Raw genomic sequence first — 15,478 nt, 5'->3', positions numbered from 1 at the left:
TGCAACACCTTATGGTAAATATGTACAAATACCATTTATAAAATAAACATTTTTATAATTCGGAAAGAAAAAGTTAAATTAATTTACTATATAAATATATATTAAACAAATTCAAGTCATATTTTAAAACGTTGGAATACAAATTGTAGAAAAATATATTTCTTACAATAAGTATATATATTTTTCTATCCATGTCTAATAATATAACTATATTTATTTAATTCATTTTTGTGTGTATACAACTCGTTTTGATATTTGTTTCTTTCCGTATTTGTGAGAATTTTTAAAAAAAAGTGAAAACATATTTGGTTCAGAAAAATGCAGATAAATTTGTCTAACATAAACATTTCAAGCGATGGAAAAAAAGAGAGAGTAAATATCCATAGCCATATAAAAGGACTCGGAGTAAATACAAATATTTATATGCATGAAGAGGAAGTAAATTTAAGTGATGAAAAATATTCCATGTTTTTTGATAATACATGTGGTTTGGTTGGTCAATTTAAAGCTAGAGAAGCAGCATTATTTCTTGTCGACCTAATAAAAAATAAAAAGCTAGCTGGTAAATGTATATTATTAGCGGGTCCAAGTGGAAGCGGTAAAAGTGCATTAGCAATAGGTATAAGTAGAGAAATAAATAAAAAAATGCCATTTGTTTTTTTATCGGGTTCTGAAGTTTATAGTAATGAAATAAAAAAAACAGAAGTTATTTTAGAAGCATTTAGAAAAAGTATACATATAAAAATCAAAGAAGAAAAATTAGTATATGAAGGAGAAGTTGTTGATATGATTGTTGAAGAAAATGAATGTTTATATTCTCAAAATAAAGCAAAACAAATTAATGCTATTATAATAACATTAAAAACTGTTAAGGGTACCAAATCATTGAGATTAGCACCTAAAATACATGAACAAATTGTTAGAGAAAAAATAAAAATCGGTGATGTTATATATATTGAAGTAAATACAGGACATGTAAAAAGATTAGGTAGATGTAATACATACTCTAAAGAATATGATATCGAATTTGATGAATATGTTTCATTACCTAAAGGTGATGTTCATAAAAAAAAAGAAGTAGTTCAACAAATTTCTTTACATGATATAGATTTGGCTAATGCTAATCCAACAGTTGGTGAAGATTTAGCATCTGTATTAAATTCATATTTACGACCTAAAAAAACTGAAATAACTGAAAAATTAAGAGTCGAAATAAACAAAACAGTAAATAAATTTCTTGAAATGGGAATGGCAGAAATTATTCCAGGAGTCTTATACATAGATGAAGCTCATATGCTAGATATTGAATGTTTCTCTTATTTAAATAGAGCTATCGAGTCTCCATTAGCTCCTATAGTTATTATGGCAACAAATAGAGGTATATGTACTGTAAAAGGGACAGATAATATTGAACCTCATGGTATACCAGTAGATTTATTAGATAGACTAATTATTATAAAAACATTTCCATATACATTAAAAGAAATAGTGCAAATATTAGCATTACGAGCACATACAGAAAAAATTAATATTAGTGAAGATGGGATGAATTATTTAGCAAAGATTGGTATTCAATCATCTTTACGATTTGCTATGCTATTGCTAGAACCATCTAGAATTATAGCTAGTTTAGAAGGACAATCCATTATTGATATTAAACATATTGAACAGGCAGATGAATTATTTATGGATGCTAAAACATCAGCTCATAGAGTAGCTGACCAATCAAACAAATTTGTTAATTAAAATATTAAATTGTAATAAAATTTTACTTAATTCACACAACCTTTCCTTTTACATGCATGTTGCAAAACTTTGGAAAGAAATATATAATAATAATTTTTTTTTAAGGGTGCTTAATATTATGCATATATATATGTTCTAATATTTTTCCACCATTTTGTTTCTTATTTTTTTAAAGTTTTATAATTTCTACTTTCCAAAGTATGAAATATGCATATCTTTCTTTTTCTCATTTTGTTTTGCACATAATCAACTTTGTAAAATGCAAGTCTTACAAAAAACTTAAAAATTATACTCTTATTAAGTTTATGTAAATGGTAATTTTATAATGAAAAACAACACAATGCAATAAAAAATGTTAAGCAAAAATGCGGCATTGATGTGTATACATTTTGTATAAAATAATGAGTAATGCTCATCTCAGATAAATATAAACAATTCTTCTTTATCTTCAAAATGATTACCAGACGCGAGCTATTTTAAATGATAGATATGAGGCAACTAAGAAAGAAAATGATGACATAAATCCAAATACAGAGCAAAAAATATAATTAGCGCAGTTATTCCGATTGCTTCTGCAAGTAGGAGTTGTATATACGTCTGTTACTACAATATGGACCATTAAAGATATTAAAAACATCCATCCTGTAGTTACTGCATATGAAAAAATAAAATCTCTTGAATTCTTATTGTATGTATAAACAAGTATTGTATATAATAATAAAATAATGCTTATGAATAAATAACAACCCATAATATAATTAATTGAATTAAATAAAACTCCAACTACAAATCCCAAAATTGATCCCACCAGTCCAAATATCAATACGAGTGTTCGCTTATCTATTTCCATATTATATATTTTTTTGAAGTACAAAGGGAATAAAATTTTTATATTTTATTTGAATTTTTATGCTTTAGATTGTGTCTGTATAAGCTTGTTAATTATTTTGTGAATTTCAGAAAATGTAAAAATAAATGTCTTCGTGTTTTCCATATATTTATATCATTGAAGGTATACTATTTGGTCAATATATTCATAAATCAGTATATGCTCACATATATATTTATTTATTAAATGCCAAAATTTGGAATGCAAATGAATAAATGTAATAATAAAAAACATTAAGGGAATTAAACAAAATTTAATTATTTTCCTTTCAACAAATAATTGAAACAATTTATTTTAATATTAATAGACAGGTGTATAATATACTAAATAGTTCATTATGTTTGCTCACTATTATATTATTTTTTAATATTTTTTATGTCAATTGTTTTTTTTTCACTGTTTATTCATTTTTTTTATGACTGTTCATATTATTTTTTGATTATTGACGTTTTTATATGACTGTTCATATTATTTTTTGATTACTGACGTTTTTATATGACTGTTCATGTTTTTTATGCACATTCATATATTACTGAATTTTCAGCAAAAAAAAGACATAATTAAATTGCAGACCAATGATTATTTGCTCTATATTTAAAGAAATTTGTATAAGTAAAGTCTATACCCATGAAAATTATATTATTATATTTCTTATAAATTACATGATGTTTAAGAACATGAAAATGAAAAATATTAAAAAAAATATAAATATAATAGCCTATATGCCACTGCATATGCTCGAATAACAATACAAGGTTTTACAACAATAGAATTATTCTTGATTATCATTTTCGTTATGGCTTATTTAAAAAATATATAAGGAATTATTATTATACATATAAAAATATTTTTTTTATTCTAATTAAAATTTTGTTAAGTTTTTTTTAAAAAAAATAAAAAAAAAACACACAATAAGAGAAGGTAATCGTTCCGTTGTTTTAAATTTAAATATTGTATATATATACATATTGAAACATAGTAAAAATGAAATAAATAAATAAAAATTACAATGAAAACTTGAAATTTAGTAAACAGCCATTTAAAAGGAATACATGATAATACATATAAATACAAAAAGCATTACAAGCACACACATGGATATATGTGTAAGCAGGTAATTCATCCATATGTATTTGCGCATCTTTATACATTAAATCCGTGTATATAAACAAGATAATACATATTATATATTTCTTTGCATTCAAATATAAAAACCACGAAGACCTTTCTCTTTTAAAATGGGAACAAATGAAAAAAATAATAAGATATTATATTTTATTTCTGCTAGGTAAAAGTAGAAATAAATAACTACACATAATATACCAATATTATATAGATATATCCACATATTTATATTTTTTTATTTAAATTATATTTCGAATTTAGTTAAAACAAAAATAAAAGTATGTTGTGTTTCTGTTGTTATTAATAGCCTCCTTCCCTATCACACATAAATTTAAAATGGTCACTAAAAAAAAAAAAAATGAAATTAGATAAAATGTGTTATTATATCAAAAATGTGCATATCATGTTAGCTAATATTTATCAAAAAATGTCATAAAATTGTTTATCATATTTATTTCAAATGTGCTTACCCCATAAACTTGTTCATAACAGTTTGCATCTGTATATTGATTCTTGCAAATTCCATATTCTATAAAGTTGTGAAAAGAAAAAATATGTATAACGATGCAATATTTAGAAGAATATATAGTATATTAAATTATTGCGTTATAACACAAATTAATATATATATGTCCGTTTTAACTAACTGATGTTAATGCATATTGTTGATTTGCAATAGAGGCCTCTACGTCTTCTGATGTTAAATTGAATTCATCCTCTACTCTCGCACTAATTATAGACTGAATAACTGTAATAGAAAAGCAAACAAAAGATAAAAGGAAATGATTATAATATAGTATATATATGATATATGGATTTTATAAAAAAATTGCATAATAATAGTTGATGCCAATAAATATTACAACAGAGAAAAAAGCGTTAACTTACCTAGTGCTATAAGTTTTGGATCTAATTCATTTGTATTTGGAATTTTTTTAAATTCTGGATCGATCTTATATAACTCATTTAACATAAAATGATGTATTTCAATAATTTTGTCGACGCTCAATATTGCTGAGTCGCTGATGTTTGAATAGTAACTAAAAGATAATAATAAATGAAATAAAATAATTATGTTTATATAGTTAGAATAGCCATAAAATATTATGATAATACAATAGATCTTTTGCACATAATATGGATAATGTATATGTATTGTTTATTACTTTTCTTGGGATGTCATAAGTTTAGAAACTGCTTCTTTAACCTCTATAAAATGGAAAATAAATGGTGACGATAAAGAATGAGAATATCCATTCAATTGTTAGGCATATTTATACAAATAAAATGATTAAATTGGTATATTTGGCTAGCCAATATTTTTACCTGGATCACTGTGATAGCTTTCGACAACCTTGTCAAACTCAGGCATTTCAATTTGATATTTTCCTAATGGGTCTATTGTATTATGTTTTTTTGCTTCATTGTAAACCGTCATAAAGCTACGAAATAGAATGAAAAGATAAAATGTAAAAAAACAAAAAAATAATAATAATCACGCGAAGGTATATACACAAGCAATTCTTACTCATAGTTGTTATCCTTTGCAACTTGAATTAAAATTTTTACGATATTTTTCATATCTGTTTGCAATTTAAGCATTTCGTTTAATAACTGAAGTAAATCTTCTCTTGTCATCTAAGAATGGAAGAAGGGAAATACAAATTATTTATGCATGTAAATATGGGCATATACATAATTTATTCACTATACAAAAAATAAGCACATCGATGAAATGATGTATGGTTATGAACCAATGCACCTACCGAATCTCCTTTCATTATTCTATTGGAACTTTTCCCTGATCTATTTCTTTTTGGATTGTCATCATTTTCATCATCATTTTCATCATCTTTCATTAGCATATATGTCAAGGCAACAACTGCTGCTGCTCCACCTGTATAAATTGATATAATAAAAAGATTGAAAAAAAGTAAAATAAATTAGCAAATAATGAATCAGTAAAAAACAAATTAATAAAGAAATATGGGCATTTATCACACTCATAAAAGTTGCGACACATACAAAAAATTAAATACAAACAATTTAAAATGTTATAACAAAGAAGTTATGTTTGATAATTTCATTGTTTATCTTTGTTATTTACACTTTATATATGCAGGCATGTACAAATGAACAATTCTATATAGTGAACCAGCATATTGATGGGTTAAACAAAATACAATGTACATATTATTGTATAAGGGGAATGTATATTATTGTTTAATATGTAAAATGAAATAAAACCAAGCATTCCATATATAATATGTATATATGTACAGTTTTCTATATAAAAATGTTATTTTTACCTGCTAAACTTAAAGCCTTTTTCCAGTTCATTTTTGATTTATATTAAATTTTTGGGGATTCGATTTCCTTTTCTTTTTTTTAACTAATATTTTGATATTCACATGTATATAAAGCAAATAAATTCAACAAATATTCAAATATATAATAAAATGTATATTATAATGTATTATTATTATTATGATACATAAAACAATTCACCATGCATACGGTCATATGTATATAATACGATTGTATGCATTATGGCTAATCAACTATTTTTTTTCCTGCTTGCGACAGATAGAAATTTTACATTATGCTTTAATTTATCTTTTTCTTTGTAATAATATTGTTATATAAAATTTACTTCTTAGTTACATATATATTATTTTTTGTTTTTTATTAATTTTACATTTTTTATTTTTCCATTCTTTGCATAAATGTATGTAGTATGCAATATAAATAATATTGATTGTGACTCAATTATTTTTTTTAATTTTTTTTTTTTTAAATATGCATACACGTATGCATAATAATACATGAATAAATATTATTTAAATTTATATATATTTTTTTTTCATTCTTGAATTTTGTTAATTTGTATTTTATCATTAAGAATAATAAATTTCAAATAACATGGGATATTTTATTATATTTTTTTCACAAATTTATATATTAAAGTATATATACGTCCTTGTGGAAAAGTATTTCGTATTATTAGTTAGTTTATTAATATGAATAATACGTGTATTATTATATATACTTACATTCACACTTAAATTTATGTATACAATTTTAAGTTTTCTCTATATGATAAAATCTGGAAAATAATATTACACTGTATTTATTATTGTATTTTTTTAAATTTAATATACATTGCTTTTATAGCTTTTATTATTGCTGTTAATAAAAAAGTTAATCAGACACTAACCAAAAAAAAAAAATATTTATTTATGCGTATATATTATATAATCGCTATTTGTAAGTTAGTTATAAGCATGTGTATAACGAATAGAACGTTTATATGACTTGATAAAAAAAACAAAAATGATACAATATAATATCAATTGGTAAATATAGCTAGAGAATATTTGTAGTTTATCCTTAAATATTGATAAATAGACAGAGTGAAAAAAATATTGTTCCCTATTTGTGAAAAACAAAAAAAAAAAAAAAACGAAAAAAACACACATTTTTTTGGCTACCTATAACATATTTTATATATAATAGCTAGTTTTTATTTTTTTAATAAAAATAATATAAATTTTTTATTTCTTACATAAGAGGATACTATTTTTTTTTGAAAGAAAAAAGAATAAAATTTTAATTAAATAATAAGTATGTTTTATAATGTTGATAAATTTTACGTATTTATGTGTATATCTGTGAAAGGTTTTGAAAAAATATACTACCAAAATATAAACATTATGTTCACAAAAAAAAAATAATAAAAATATATGTATACATACCTTTAAAAGAGCGTAAATAATTTCATTAAAAATGGAAATCATTTTAAAGTATATAATACGATTTTTGATAAATGTGTGAATGTATAGTCACATATAATAATTTAATTAAAGACACTCCATATTACATATATGTGTGTGCTTATTTGTATATTCGCAAAGAATACACATTTTTGGGTATGTATGGGCAATAGTGCTATACTTAATTTTTCTTCTTTAATTATTAAAATTAAACAAATCTCAAACATTGTACTGTTTGGGCAAATATGTTGGGGTGATGTGGGTGTGATGGTTATGTACATATGACCCATGATTAAAAAAAATTAAAGTTGTAGTTCCAATTAAAAATAAAAAACGGATTAATTAGCTAGCCTGTAAATGCATGGTTTTAAAATTTACATCATCCTTTTATGACTGCAACAGGTTTTAGACGAAAGCACTTATTAGATATTCCTGAGTCATGACATGTTTGAACTACCTCTGAAACATTTTTATAAGATTCTGGTGCTTCTTCCATAATTAATTTTGGTGAGGCAACTCGTATTGATATATTTTTTTCCTTTAATTTAGTTAATACATCAGAATATGATAATGCATTTCTACTTCTATTTCTACTTAAAGCTCTTCCTGCTCCGTGGCAAGTCGATCCAAATGTGTTTTCCATAGCTTTTTCAGTTCCTGTTAATACATATGAATATGTTCCCATTGTGCCACCTATTAATATTGGCTGACCACAATATTGATAATCTAAAGGTACTAATGGGTGAAAGGGTGGAAATGCTCTAGTTGATCCTTTTCTATGTACAAGTAAATTTTGTACCTTGCCATTAATAAAATGTTCTTCAATTTTTGCTATATTATGTGAAACATCATATATTACATGCATATCTAAATCATCAGGTGATTGATTAAATACTTTTGAAAAAGCTTGTCTAGCTAAAAATGTCATAGAAGATCTATTAATCCATGCAAAATTACAAGCAGCTCCCATTGCTTTTAAATAGTTTTGTCCTTCAGGTGAATGAATAGGTGTACAAGCTAATTGTTTATCTATTACATTTATTTTATATTTGCTCATAATTTTTTCCATTTCTATTAATGCATCAGTAGCAATTTGATGTCCCAATCCTCTACTGCCTGAATGGATCATAATGCATACTTGATTTTTTTTTTCAATCCCCATTAATTTAGCACTTTTTTTATCATAAATTTCATCAACAATTTGTATTTCTGCATAATGATTGCCAGCACCTAATGTGCCCATTTGTGTAATCCCTCTTTTTTTTGCTCGAACAGATACATAATCACTATTAGCATATAAACTTCTACCATTATCTTCACAATTTAATTTATCTTCAATCCATGAATATCCTTCTTTAACTGACCAATCCATACCTAAATTTAATGCATCATCTAAATTATTTTGATTACATAAAATAAATCCTTGAGACCCAACACCTACTGGTATATGATTAAAAAGTAGTTGGGCTAATTCTTCTTGTTTATCTTTAATATCATTGTAAAATAAATTAGTTCGAATTAATCTGACTCCACAATTTATATCAAAACCTACCCCCCCTGGGGATATAACAGCTTTTTCATTATTCATATCAAATGCTGCAACATTGCCTATTGAAAATCCATAACCTGCATGTACATCAGGTAGTGCAATAGAGGCTTTAACAATTCCAGGAAGAGTCGAGACATTAGCTATTTGTATTACAGCAGGAAGAAATGTAGAGCATTTATTTAGTTGATACATATTTATTTCTTCATCTATTAATAATTTTAATCTTTCATTTACATACATGTTCCCTTCTACATTCATGCCAGGAACAAGTCCTTTATTTATTCTGTACAGATTCGTCTCATTTGTTTTTTCAATGTATTTGAAAACATTTTCACTTTTTCCATGTTTCATCATTGGCTCAATCTATTAAAAAGGAAGTAAAAAGAAATAACAATAATAATGTATATGTGCATGTATAAATTTGTCTATATGTATAAAAAGATGTAGCATAAAAATGGTGATAAGATATTTGATTTATTGGGGCTTTGTTAGTTCAACTTATGTGTGCATGATTTATAGTATGCATAAATTATTTATGAGTATATTTAGGTTACACTCTTAAATTTTCAATCTTAATAGTTTTCTATAGCCCCAAAATATAAACATATAGATTTATTTTTTAAACATATTTTTCTTATAATTAATAAAAATAGTATAACATATTTTTTTTACCTTATATTTTTAAGTACAAAGAACATAATATTTATTATTTAATTATTTTAATAAAAGTATAACTAAAAAAGATAGCTTTTATTTTTGGAATCCATTAACTTGTTCTTTTTTCTTTTCTTTTAAAATATGTGTGGCATGTATTTATTATTTTGCTTATTTTGTTTGTTTTATTTTTTACTTTTTTAAACTTTATTTATAAAAAATAATTTAGATTATATAGTCAAAAATTATAATGTTATTATTTGAAGATCTCAGTAAAATAATTTTTTTTTTCTCCACGACTTTTCCATTTATTTTGCTGTTACATTTGCTATACGTATTTTTTCAACGACGTTATTTTTAATTAATACCAGCTTTAATAATATATAATTTTATAAAAAATATTTTTATTTAAATAATTTATAATTTTATAAAACAATATTTCCAAAATAATGTGATAATCCATTTATATTTTTAAACCATATAATATTATTTATGTAAATATATGCATAATATTTCATTTTATTTATTAAATTTTGTAAAAGGAATATAACAAATAACTAATTATATTTGTTCATAATAAAACTATAATATTAAAACTTTATTTGTTTCTATAAATTTGAAGGGAAATAAAGTATTTCACTTTTATTTTTTACACTACTTTTTGATATAGTGTATATTTTTATAGGCCTATATTTAAAGAGTTAGGAGAATGTGGTATATATACATTTTCATGTGATTTCCATTTTATATGCCTATTATATATGTATATACAAAAGTGTGTCATCACTAATATGTAAAGGTTTGCTACTTTCTTTTGTGAAATAAACTGTTTGGTGTTAAATAGGGGGAGAAAAAGAAAAGAAAAAAATGAGTGTATAAAGATTGGTGTGACAATTGTGTATTATAAAATATGTGTTTGAAACAGTAAATATTTTTTATTTTTTTTCAAACTAAAAAAAATGAATAGTAAAAAATTGTGTAGTTAATTTGTGGGTAAATAGTGTTACAGATATAGAAAAGGTTTTCCCCCATTTTTTAAAATTATAAAAAAATATTATTAGTGATTTACACTTATTAAGAGGGTTGTATAGGGCTTAATAAATAATTTATATAAAAACTTATTTATTAGGTTGTGTTTTTTTATTTTTTTCTTTACAATTTTTCCTTTTTTTTTCCATCTTTTTTATGTTCGAGATTGTTGTTATAAGGTAGTTCGAATTTTTTTCACCTAATATTTCTGAAAAAAAGAAAAAAAAATGGTAGATAGAAATGGTGAGGTAATATTTGGGGTTTAGGCAAAAGGGTGAATAAAAAATTTCCATTTTATAAAGTAGAAGTAATGTATTTATTTTTGTACTTATTTTTATATTTATTTTTTTTCTTTTTCATTTTCTGACTAATTTATGACACTGTACAACCTAAACAAAATGGATAATACATTTTTTATTGAAGTTCTTAAAATGAAGTTGCATGCTTTGAAACGCCGTTAATAAATTGCGCAAAAAAAGTATAGAGAAAAAAATAAATGTACATATATCCCTTTTATTAATTTAAATAAAAATAGATAACCTTAATATAAAAAATGGTTTTTTTCTATTTTTTTATTTTTCATTGTTTTTTTCATATTTTTACTTTTTTCTTATATTTTTCCGATTTTTATATATCTACAATTTTTTTTTTTTTTCCAATTAATATCAATTTGACTTTTTCTCACTAATTAAAAAAAAATAAAATTTACGTTAATACGTACATAAATATATAAATGATGAAATAATAATGGGATTTTTTTTATTAGGGTAGAAAAATAAAAAGTCATTTTATTGTTTTGAAGAAATTCTAAAAAAGTAAAATTACATAAATATATAAAGCATAACAAAAAGTGAAAAAAAAGAAAAAAAAAAAGGAGTGTGCATTTTCACGCTGTTTTTTATACATTTTTTATAATGAAATAATTTTGATTTTTATGATAAGAACTTGTTTAGTTTTTAGCATAGAAGCCTGAACGAGTAAATATAAATATGTACATAATATATGTACATTTTTTTTATGTTATTTTTTAAGTAGCGTACTTGATTATATTTGTAAAAACATATATACATAGTTTATTTTGTTTTGCATTACTTTTACTTATATATTATTTAACTATCCCAATACACACTTTGTATTGATATAATATTGCAGAAAGAGAATTTTAAAAAAAACAAAAAATTTATCACTTTGAGTGTATATAGAAAGGAATAGAAGCCAAGGGATTTATGGGAATATCCTATACATTTTAAAAGTTACAAATATTTATATTATTAAAAATTTAATTAAGATGATGCTATGTTTGTTTGCGTTGGCAGTGGCTTACATTGCCAGTGGTGGGAACTGTAAATATTATGTACAACATTCTGGAAAATTAATATTAACAGAACAACTAAATACTATATCTAATCTCCGTGTAATAAGTGAAGGAGAGTCAATAAAATTAGAAACAGAATATTTAATGAATTTTCCAATATATTGTATACCTCATATGACAATAGATAGTAATAGTAAAAAAAATAAAAAACCAACATATTATATAAAACAAGAATTTCAAAATTCTTTATATTTATACAAAAATAATTTAAATGTAATGCCAATAACATTCAATGATAAAAATTATATAGCTGGTATGGCAGCTAATAATGGATTAGTTTTAATTGTCGCTGATCTTGATATATACAAAGCTGATGAAGAAAAAAAAAAAATTTCAATGGTTAGCATTAATGATTCAAAATATGACAAACTATTTAACAATGATGAAATGTTTTATACAGGAATAATATCTGATGTTGTTGAAAATCAATTTTTTTTGATATGTACAATAAAAAGTAAATATTTCATTGCTCATATAAAATATGATGAAAATAAAGGATATATAACCATATTAAGTATTATTGAAAAATTAAATGGAAAAAATTTATCTGTTGTTAATTCAATTAGTATTGTAGAAGACAGATTATATGTCGTTGAGAATGCAGAAAATGTTTATCAAGCTGTAATTGATAGAAAAAATGTAAAAAATAATGCTAATTTAAAAGGTATTAAAATATATTCTTTTGAAAAAAAGAATGAAAAAATATTAGGATTAAGTTCTAAAACGATCACTAATCCAATGACAAACAATCTTAGTGATTATATAATTATTAATACAAAAAAAATATCTCAAGATAAACCCTCTTCTGAAAATTGTATATACCTAGCAAGTGTAAATATAAATAATAATAAAGAAATTGAAATATTTAATATTATAGATATGTATAGTTCTGATATGAATCCAATGTATTTTAGTGTTTATGATATATATTTATCTATGGATAGTCGTAAAGATCCAGGAGAGCAAAAATTATGGATGAAACAATTAAAAAATAATAAACCTAAATATTTTAATATTCCTAATAAAAATATTAATGAAAATAAAGAAAATGTTGAAGATCAAAAATATATGTTAGATATATTATGGACAAATCAATTTAATTGTACAATAAATAAAGGAAGTTTAGATCTTCGTGATGTTAAATCGGTTCCAAATAATGATATAAAAAAATTAACATTAAAAAAAATAAATAATCATTTATCAACATCCCCTTATGCAATATGTTCAAGTACTTGTTCTAAAGAAAATAAAGTTTTTGATGAAGTTTGTTATTATGATGCTCAAAATAATTTTGTTAGTAGTTTAAACCCTTCAGAAAATTATAGTGAGGGATATACTGGTCATATTGTATTTGATGGATTAAAAAATTATATAGCATTTGATTATAAGTCTGTAAAAGGTGTACATGCATTATCATACCCATTAGATAATATGATATATATACATTTAAAGAATGGAAATGTAAAAATAAATTTACCACAACCATTTGGATTATCAATAGATAAATATAATAGCACAGATAGTGAACTAATTGTATATGTAGCATGTAATGATGAAGAAAAAAATTATATTAATAAATGTGTTGTCAATCAAAAAGATAAATCATATCAATGTTTTAATGTTTATAAAAAAACAAAAGAAGATAATGAATTATTTCAATATATTTCCTATATTACCTACTTAACTAATAATAATAAAGAAGAAAATAATTATATTTATGTTTCAAATAATAAAAAATCTATATATAAGTTAGAGAAAAATGGAAAAAAATGGGCTTCTAATGAATGGTTGACTTTAGAAAAACCAAATCAACGTGTAGGTCCAGTTTCGACATTACTAAACTATTTTTATGTACATAAAAATATGTTAAATACAATGAAAACAAAATTACCAGAAAATGAAGTAATACAAAAATTGGCTACATCAAATGAAGAAGATTTACATATAACAGATGATGAATATATATTTTTACAAAATTCTCATACAGTTGTTTTTGCTTCTAATTTTGATTCATATGGAAAAGAAACAGGATCTCAAATTAACTTTTATGCTAGTTTATTTGATGAGAATTATCATCAATCTTTTGAAGTAGATAGTATAGTTACAAGTATTGAAAGCGCATCAACAATGAGCTACTACTTGCACGAATAAGCATGAGGTGGCTCATTTTTATGTCATTTTTATGTCATTTTTTATGTCATTTTTAATGTCATTTTTATGTCATTTTTAATGTTTATTTTGATGCATATTTATTTCTATTTTTATGGCATGTTTATGTTTATTTTGATGCTTATTTTTCGGTTTTGCCGACTCATAATAATGGCTTTACCCCCTTTTTTGTCACACCCCTATTGTCGCATAATGTGAAATTATATTTTTTACTTTTTTTTTTACTTTTTTTTTCTTACTTTTAATTTTTTACATTTTTAATTTATCACCATTTAATGCATGTGCATATGTTTCGGTTTTTCAATTTTTCAATTTTTTCAATTTTTTCAATTTTTCAATTTTTTCAATTTTTCAACTTTAAAAATTAAAAAATTTTTATTCATAATCTGAATCCAAATCACTTAAGAGTGCATTTTTCCAAATAGACAAAACCAAATTTTTAAATTCACTTTTATCAATAGATTTATCATTATTTTTATCAGCATAATCGATCATACGTTTTAGTTCCGACTCTTCAATGTGTTCCCCTAAAAAAAAGAAGCACACACATTATATATAGCTTTAGATAAGCTTATATAAATGGATAGGACATGTACCATTCATTTTCCATTCCCTACCTATGTCATCGCAAGCCGTTTTAAGAGAACTCAAAGTAATTTTTCCTAAATTGTAAAAAAAGTATAAAAATGTAAGCATATGGGAAGTGTAAGAATGGGAGATGTAAGCATTACGACTACTTAGGTACCAGTATCATTGGGATCAAAAAGTGAAAACATGTTATCTATTTCTTCTTCATTATATCTGGTATTTATATGCTTTGATGCGATATCAAAAAATTCATCAAAATTTAGTTTATCATCAATATTATTTTTTATTTCTAAAAATAATTTTTTTACTTGGTCTTTTTTAAAATTTAAACCAAGAGATTTTAAAGCAAAATAAAATTCCCTAATATCAATATACCCACTTTTACTTGTATCAAATAATGAGAAGCATTCATATATTTCTTTTTCTATGTCTTCATTAATTTCTGTTTCTATTTTTCCTTCGACTATCATTGTGACGTTTATGTTTTGTCTGTTTTTTTATCTTTTTTTTGATTTACAATATGCATTATTAAGAAAAGTTATTGCCACATTGGCATCATTTATAACAAATAAAGAATAATA

General features: G+C 23.3%; 6 protein-coding genes across 6 annotated transcripts; 2 read left to right on the top strand and 4 right to left on the bottom strand.

The window, feature by feature from the left end:
* Positions 1 to 318: 318 nt before the first annotated feature.
* Positions 319 to 1,746, top strand: PVVCY_0900540 (RuvB-like helicase 2, putative; the record flags this gene model as incomplete). The annotated part of the gene is made up of 1 exon (XM_008626395.2): positions 319 to 1,746. The coding sequence occupies one exon, from the start codon at positions 319 to 321 to the stop codon at positions 1,744 to 1,746; it is 1,428 nt and encodes a 475-aa protein (XP_008624617.1).
* Positions 1,747 to 2,203: 457 nt separating this feature from the next.
* On the bottom strand, positions 2,204 to 2,596 carry PVVCY_0900530 (conserved Plasmodium protein, unknown function; the record flags this gene model as incomplete). The annotated part of the gene is made up of 1 exon (XM_037634309.1): positions 2,204 to 2,596. The coding sequence occupies one exon, from the start codon at positions 2,594 to 2,596 to the stop codon at positions 2,204 to 2,206; it is 393 nt and encodes a 130-aa protein (XP_037490420.1).
* A 1,464-nt stretch (positions 2,597 to 4,060) lies between these two features.
* PVVCY_0900520 (conserved Plasmodium protein, unknown function) lies at positions 4,061 to 6,100 on the bottom strand (the record flags this gene model as incomplete). The annotated part of the gene is made up of 9 exons (XM_008626393.2): positions 4,061 to 4,103; positions 4,231 to 4,289; positions 4,408 to 4,508; positions 4,649 to 4,800; positions 4,927 to 4,969; positions 5,087 to 5,202; positions 5,289 to 5,398; positions 5,527 to 5,657; positions 6,070 to 6,100. 9 exons carry the CDS (start codon positions 6,098 to 6,100, stop codon positions 4,061 to 4,063), a joined length of 786 nt encoding a protein of 261 aa, XP_008624615.2.
* Positions 6,101 to 7,912: 1,812 nt separating this feature from the next.
* On the bottom strand, positions 7,913 to 9,436 carry PVVCY_0900510 (tRNA-splicing ligase RtcB, putative; the record flags this gene model as incomplete). Its single annotated transcript, XM_008626392.2, has 1 exon — positions 7,913 to 9,436. One exon carries the CDS (start codon positions 9,434 to 9,436, stop codon positions 7,913 to 7,915), a length of 1,524 nt encoding a protein of 507 aa, XP_008624614.1.
* A 2,617-nt stretch (positions 9,437 to 12,053) lies between these two features.
* Positions 12,054 to 14,291, top strand: PVVCY_0900500 (translocon component PTEX88, putative; the record flags this gene model as incomplete). Its single annotated transcript, XM_008626391.2, has 1 exon — positions 12,054 to 14,291. One exon carries the CDS (start codon positions 12,054 to 12,056, stop codon positions 14,289 to 14,291), a length of 2,238 nt encoding a protein of 745 aa, XP_008624613.2.
* Positions 14,292 to 14,684: 393 nt separating this feature from the next.
* On the bottom strand, positions 14,685 to 15,367 carry PVVCY_0900490 (centrin-4, putative; the record flags this gene model as incomplete). Its single annotated transcript, XM_008626390.2, has 3 exons — positions 14,685 to 14,836; positions 14,927 to 14,971; positions 15,055 to 15,367. 3 exons carry the CDS (start codon positions 15,365 to 15,367, stop codon positions 14,685 to 14,687), a joined length of 510 nt encoding a protein of 169 aa, XP_008624612.1.
* Between the last annotated feature and the right edge of the window lie 111 nt (positions 15,368 to 15,478).

The sequence above is a fragment of the Plasmodium vinckei genome (genome assembly GCF_900681995.1).
Source record: "Plasmodium vinckei vinckei genome assembly, chromosome: PVVCY_09".
NCBI classification, from domain to species: Eukaryota; Apicomplexa; class Aconoidasida; order Haemosporida; family Plasmodiidae; genus Plasmodium; species Plasmodium vinckei.
Note: the sequence above shows the minus strand (reverse complement) of the source record. Positions and strands in the feature narration are given on the sequence as shown.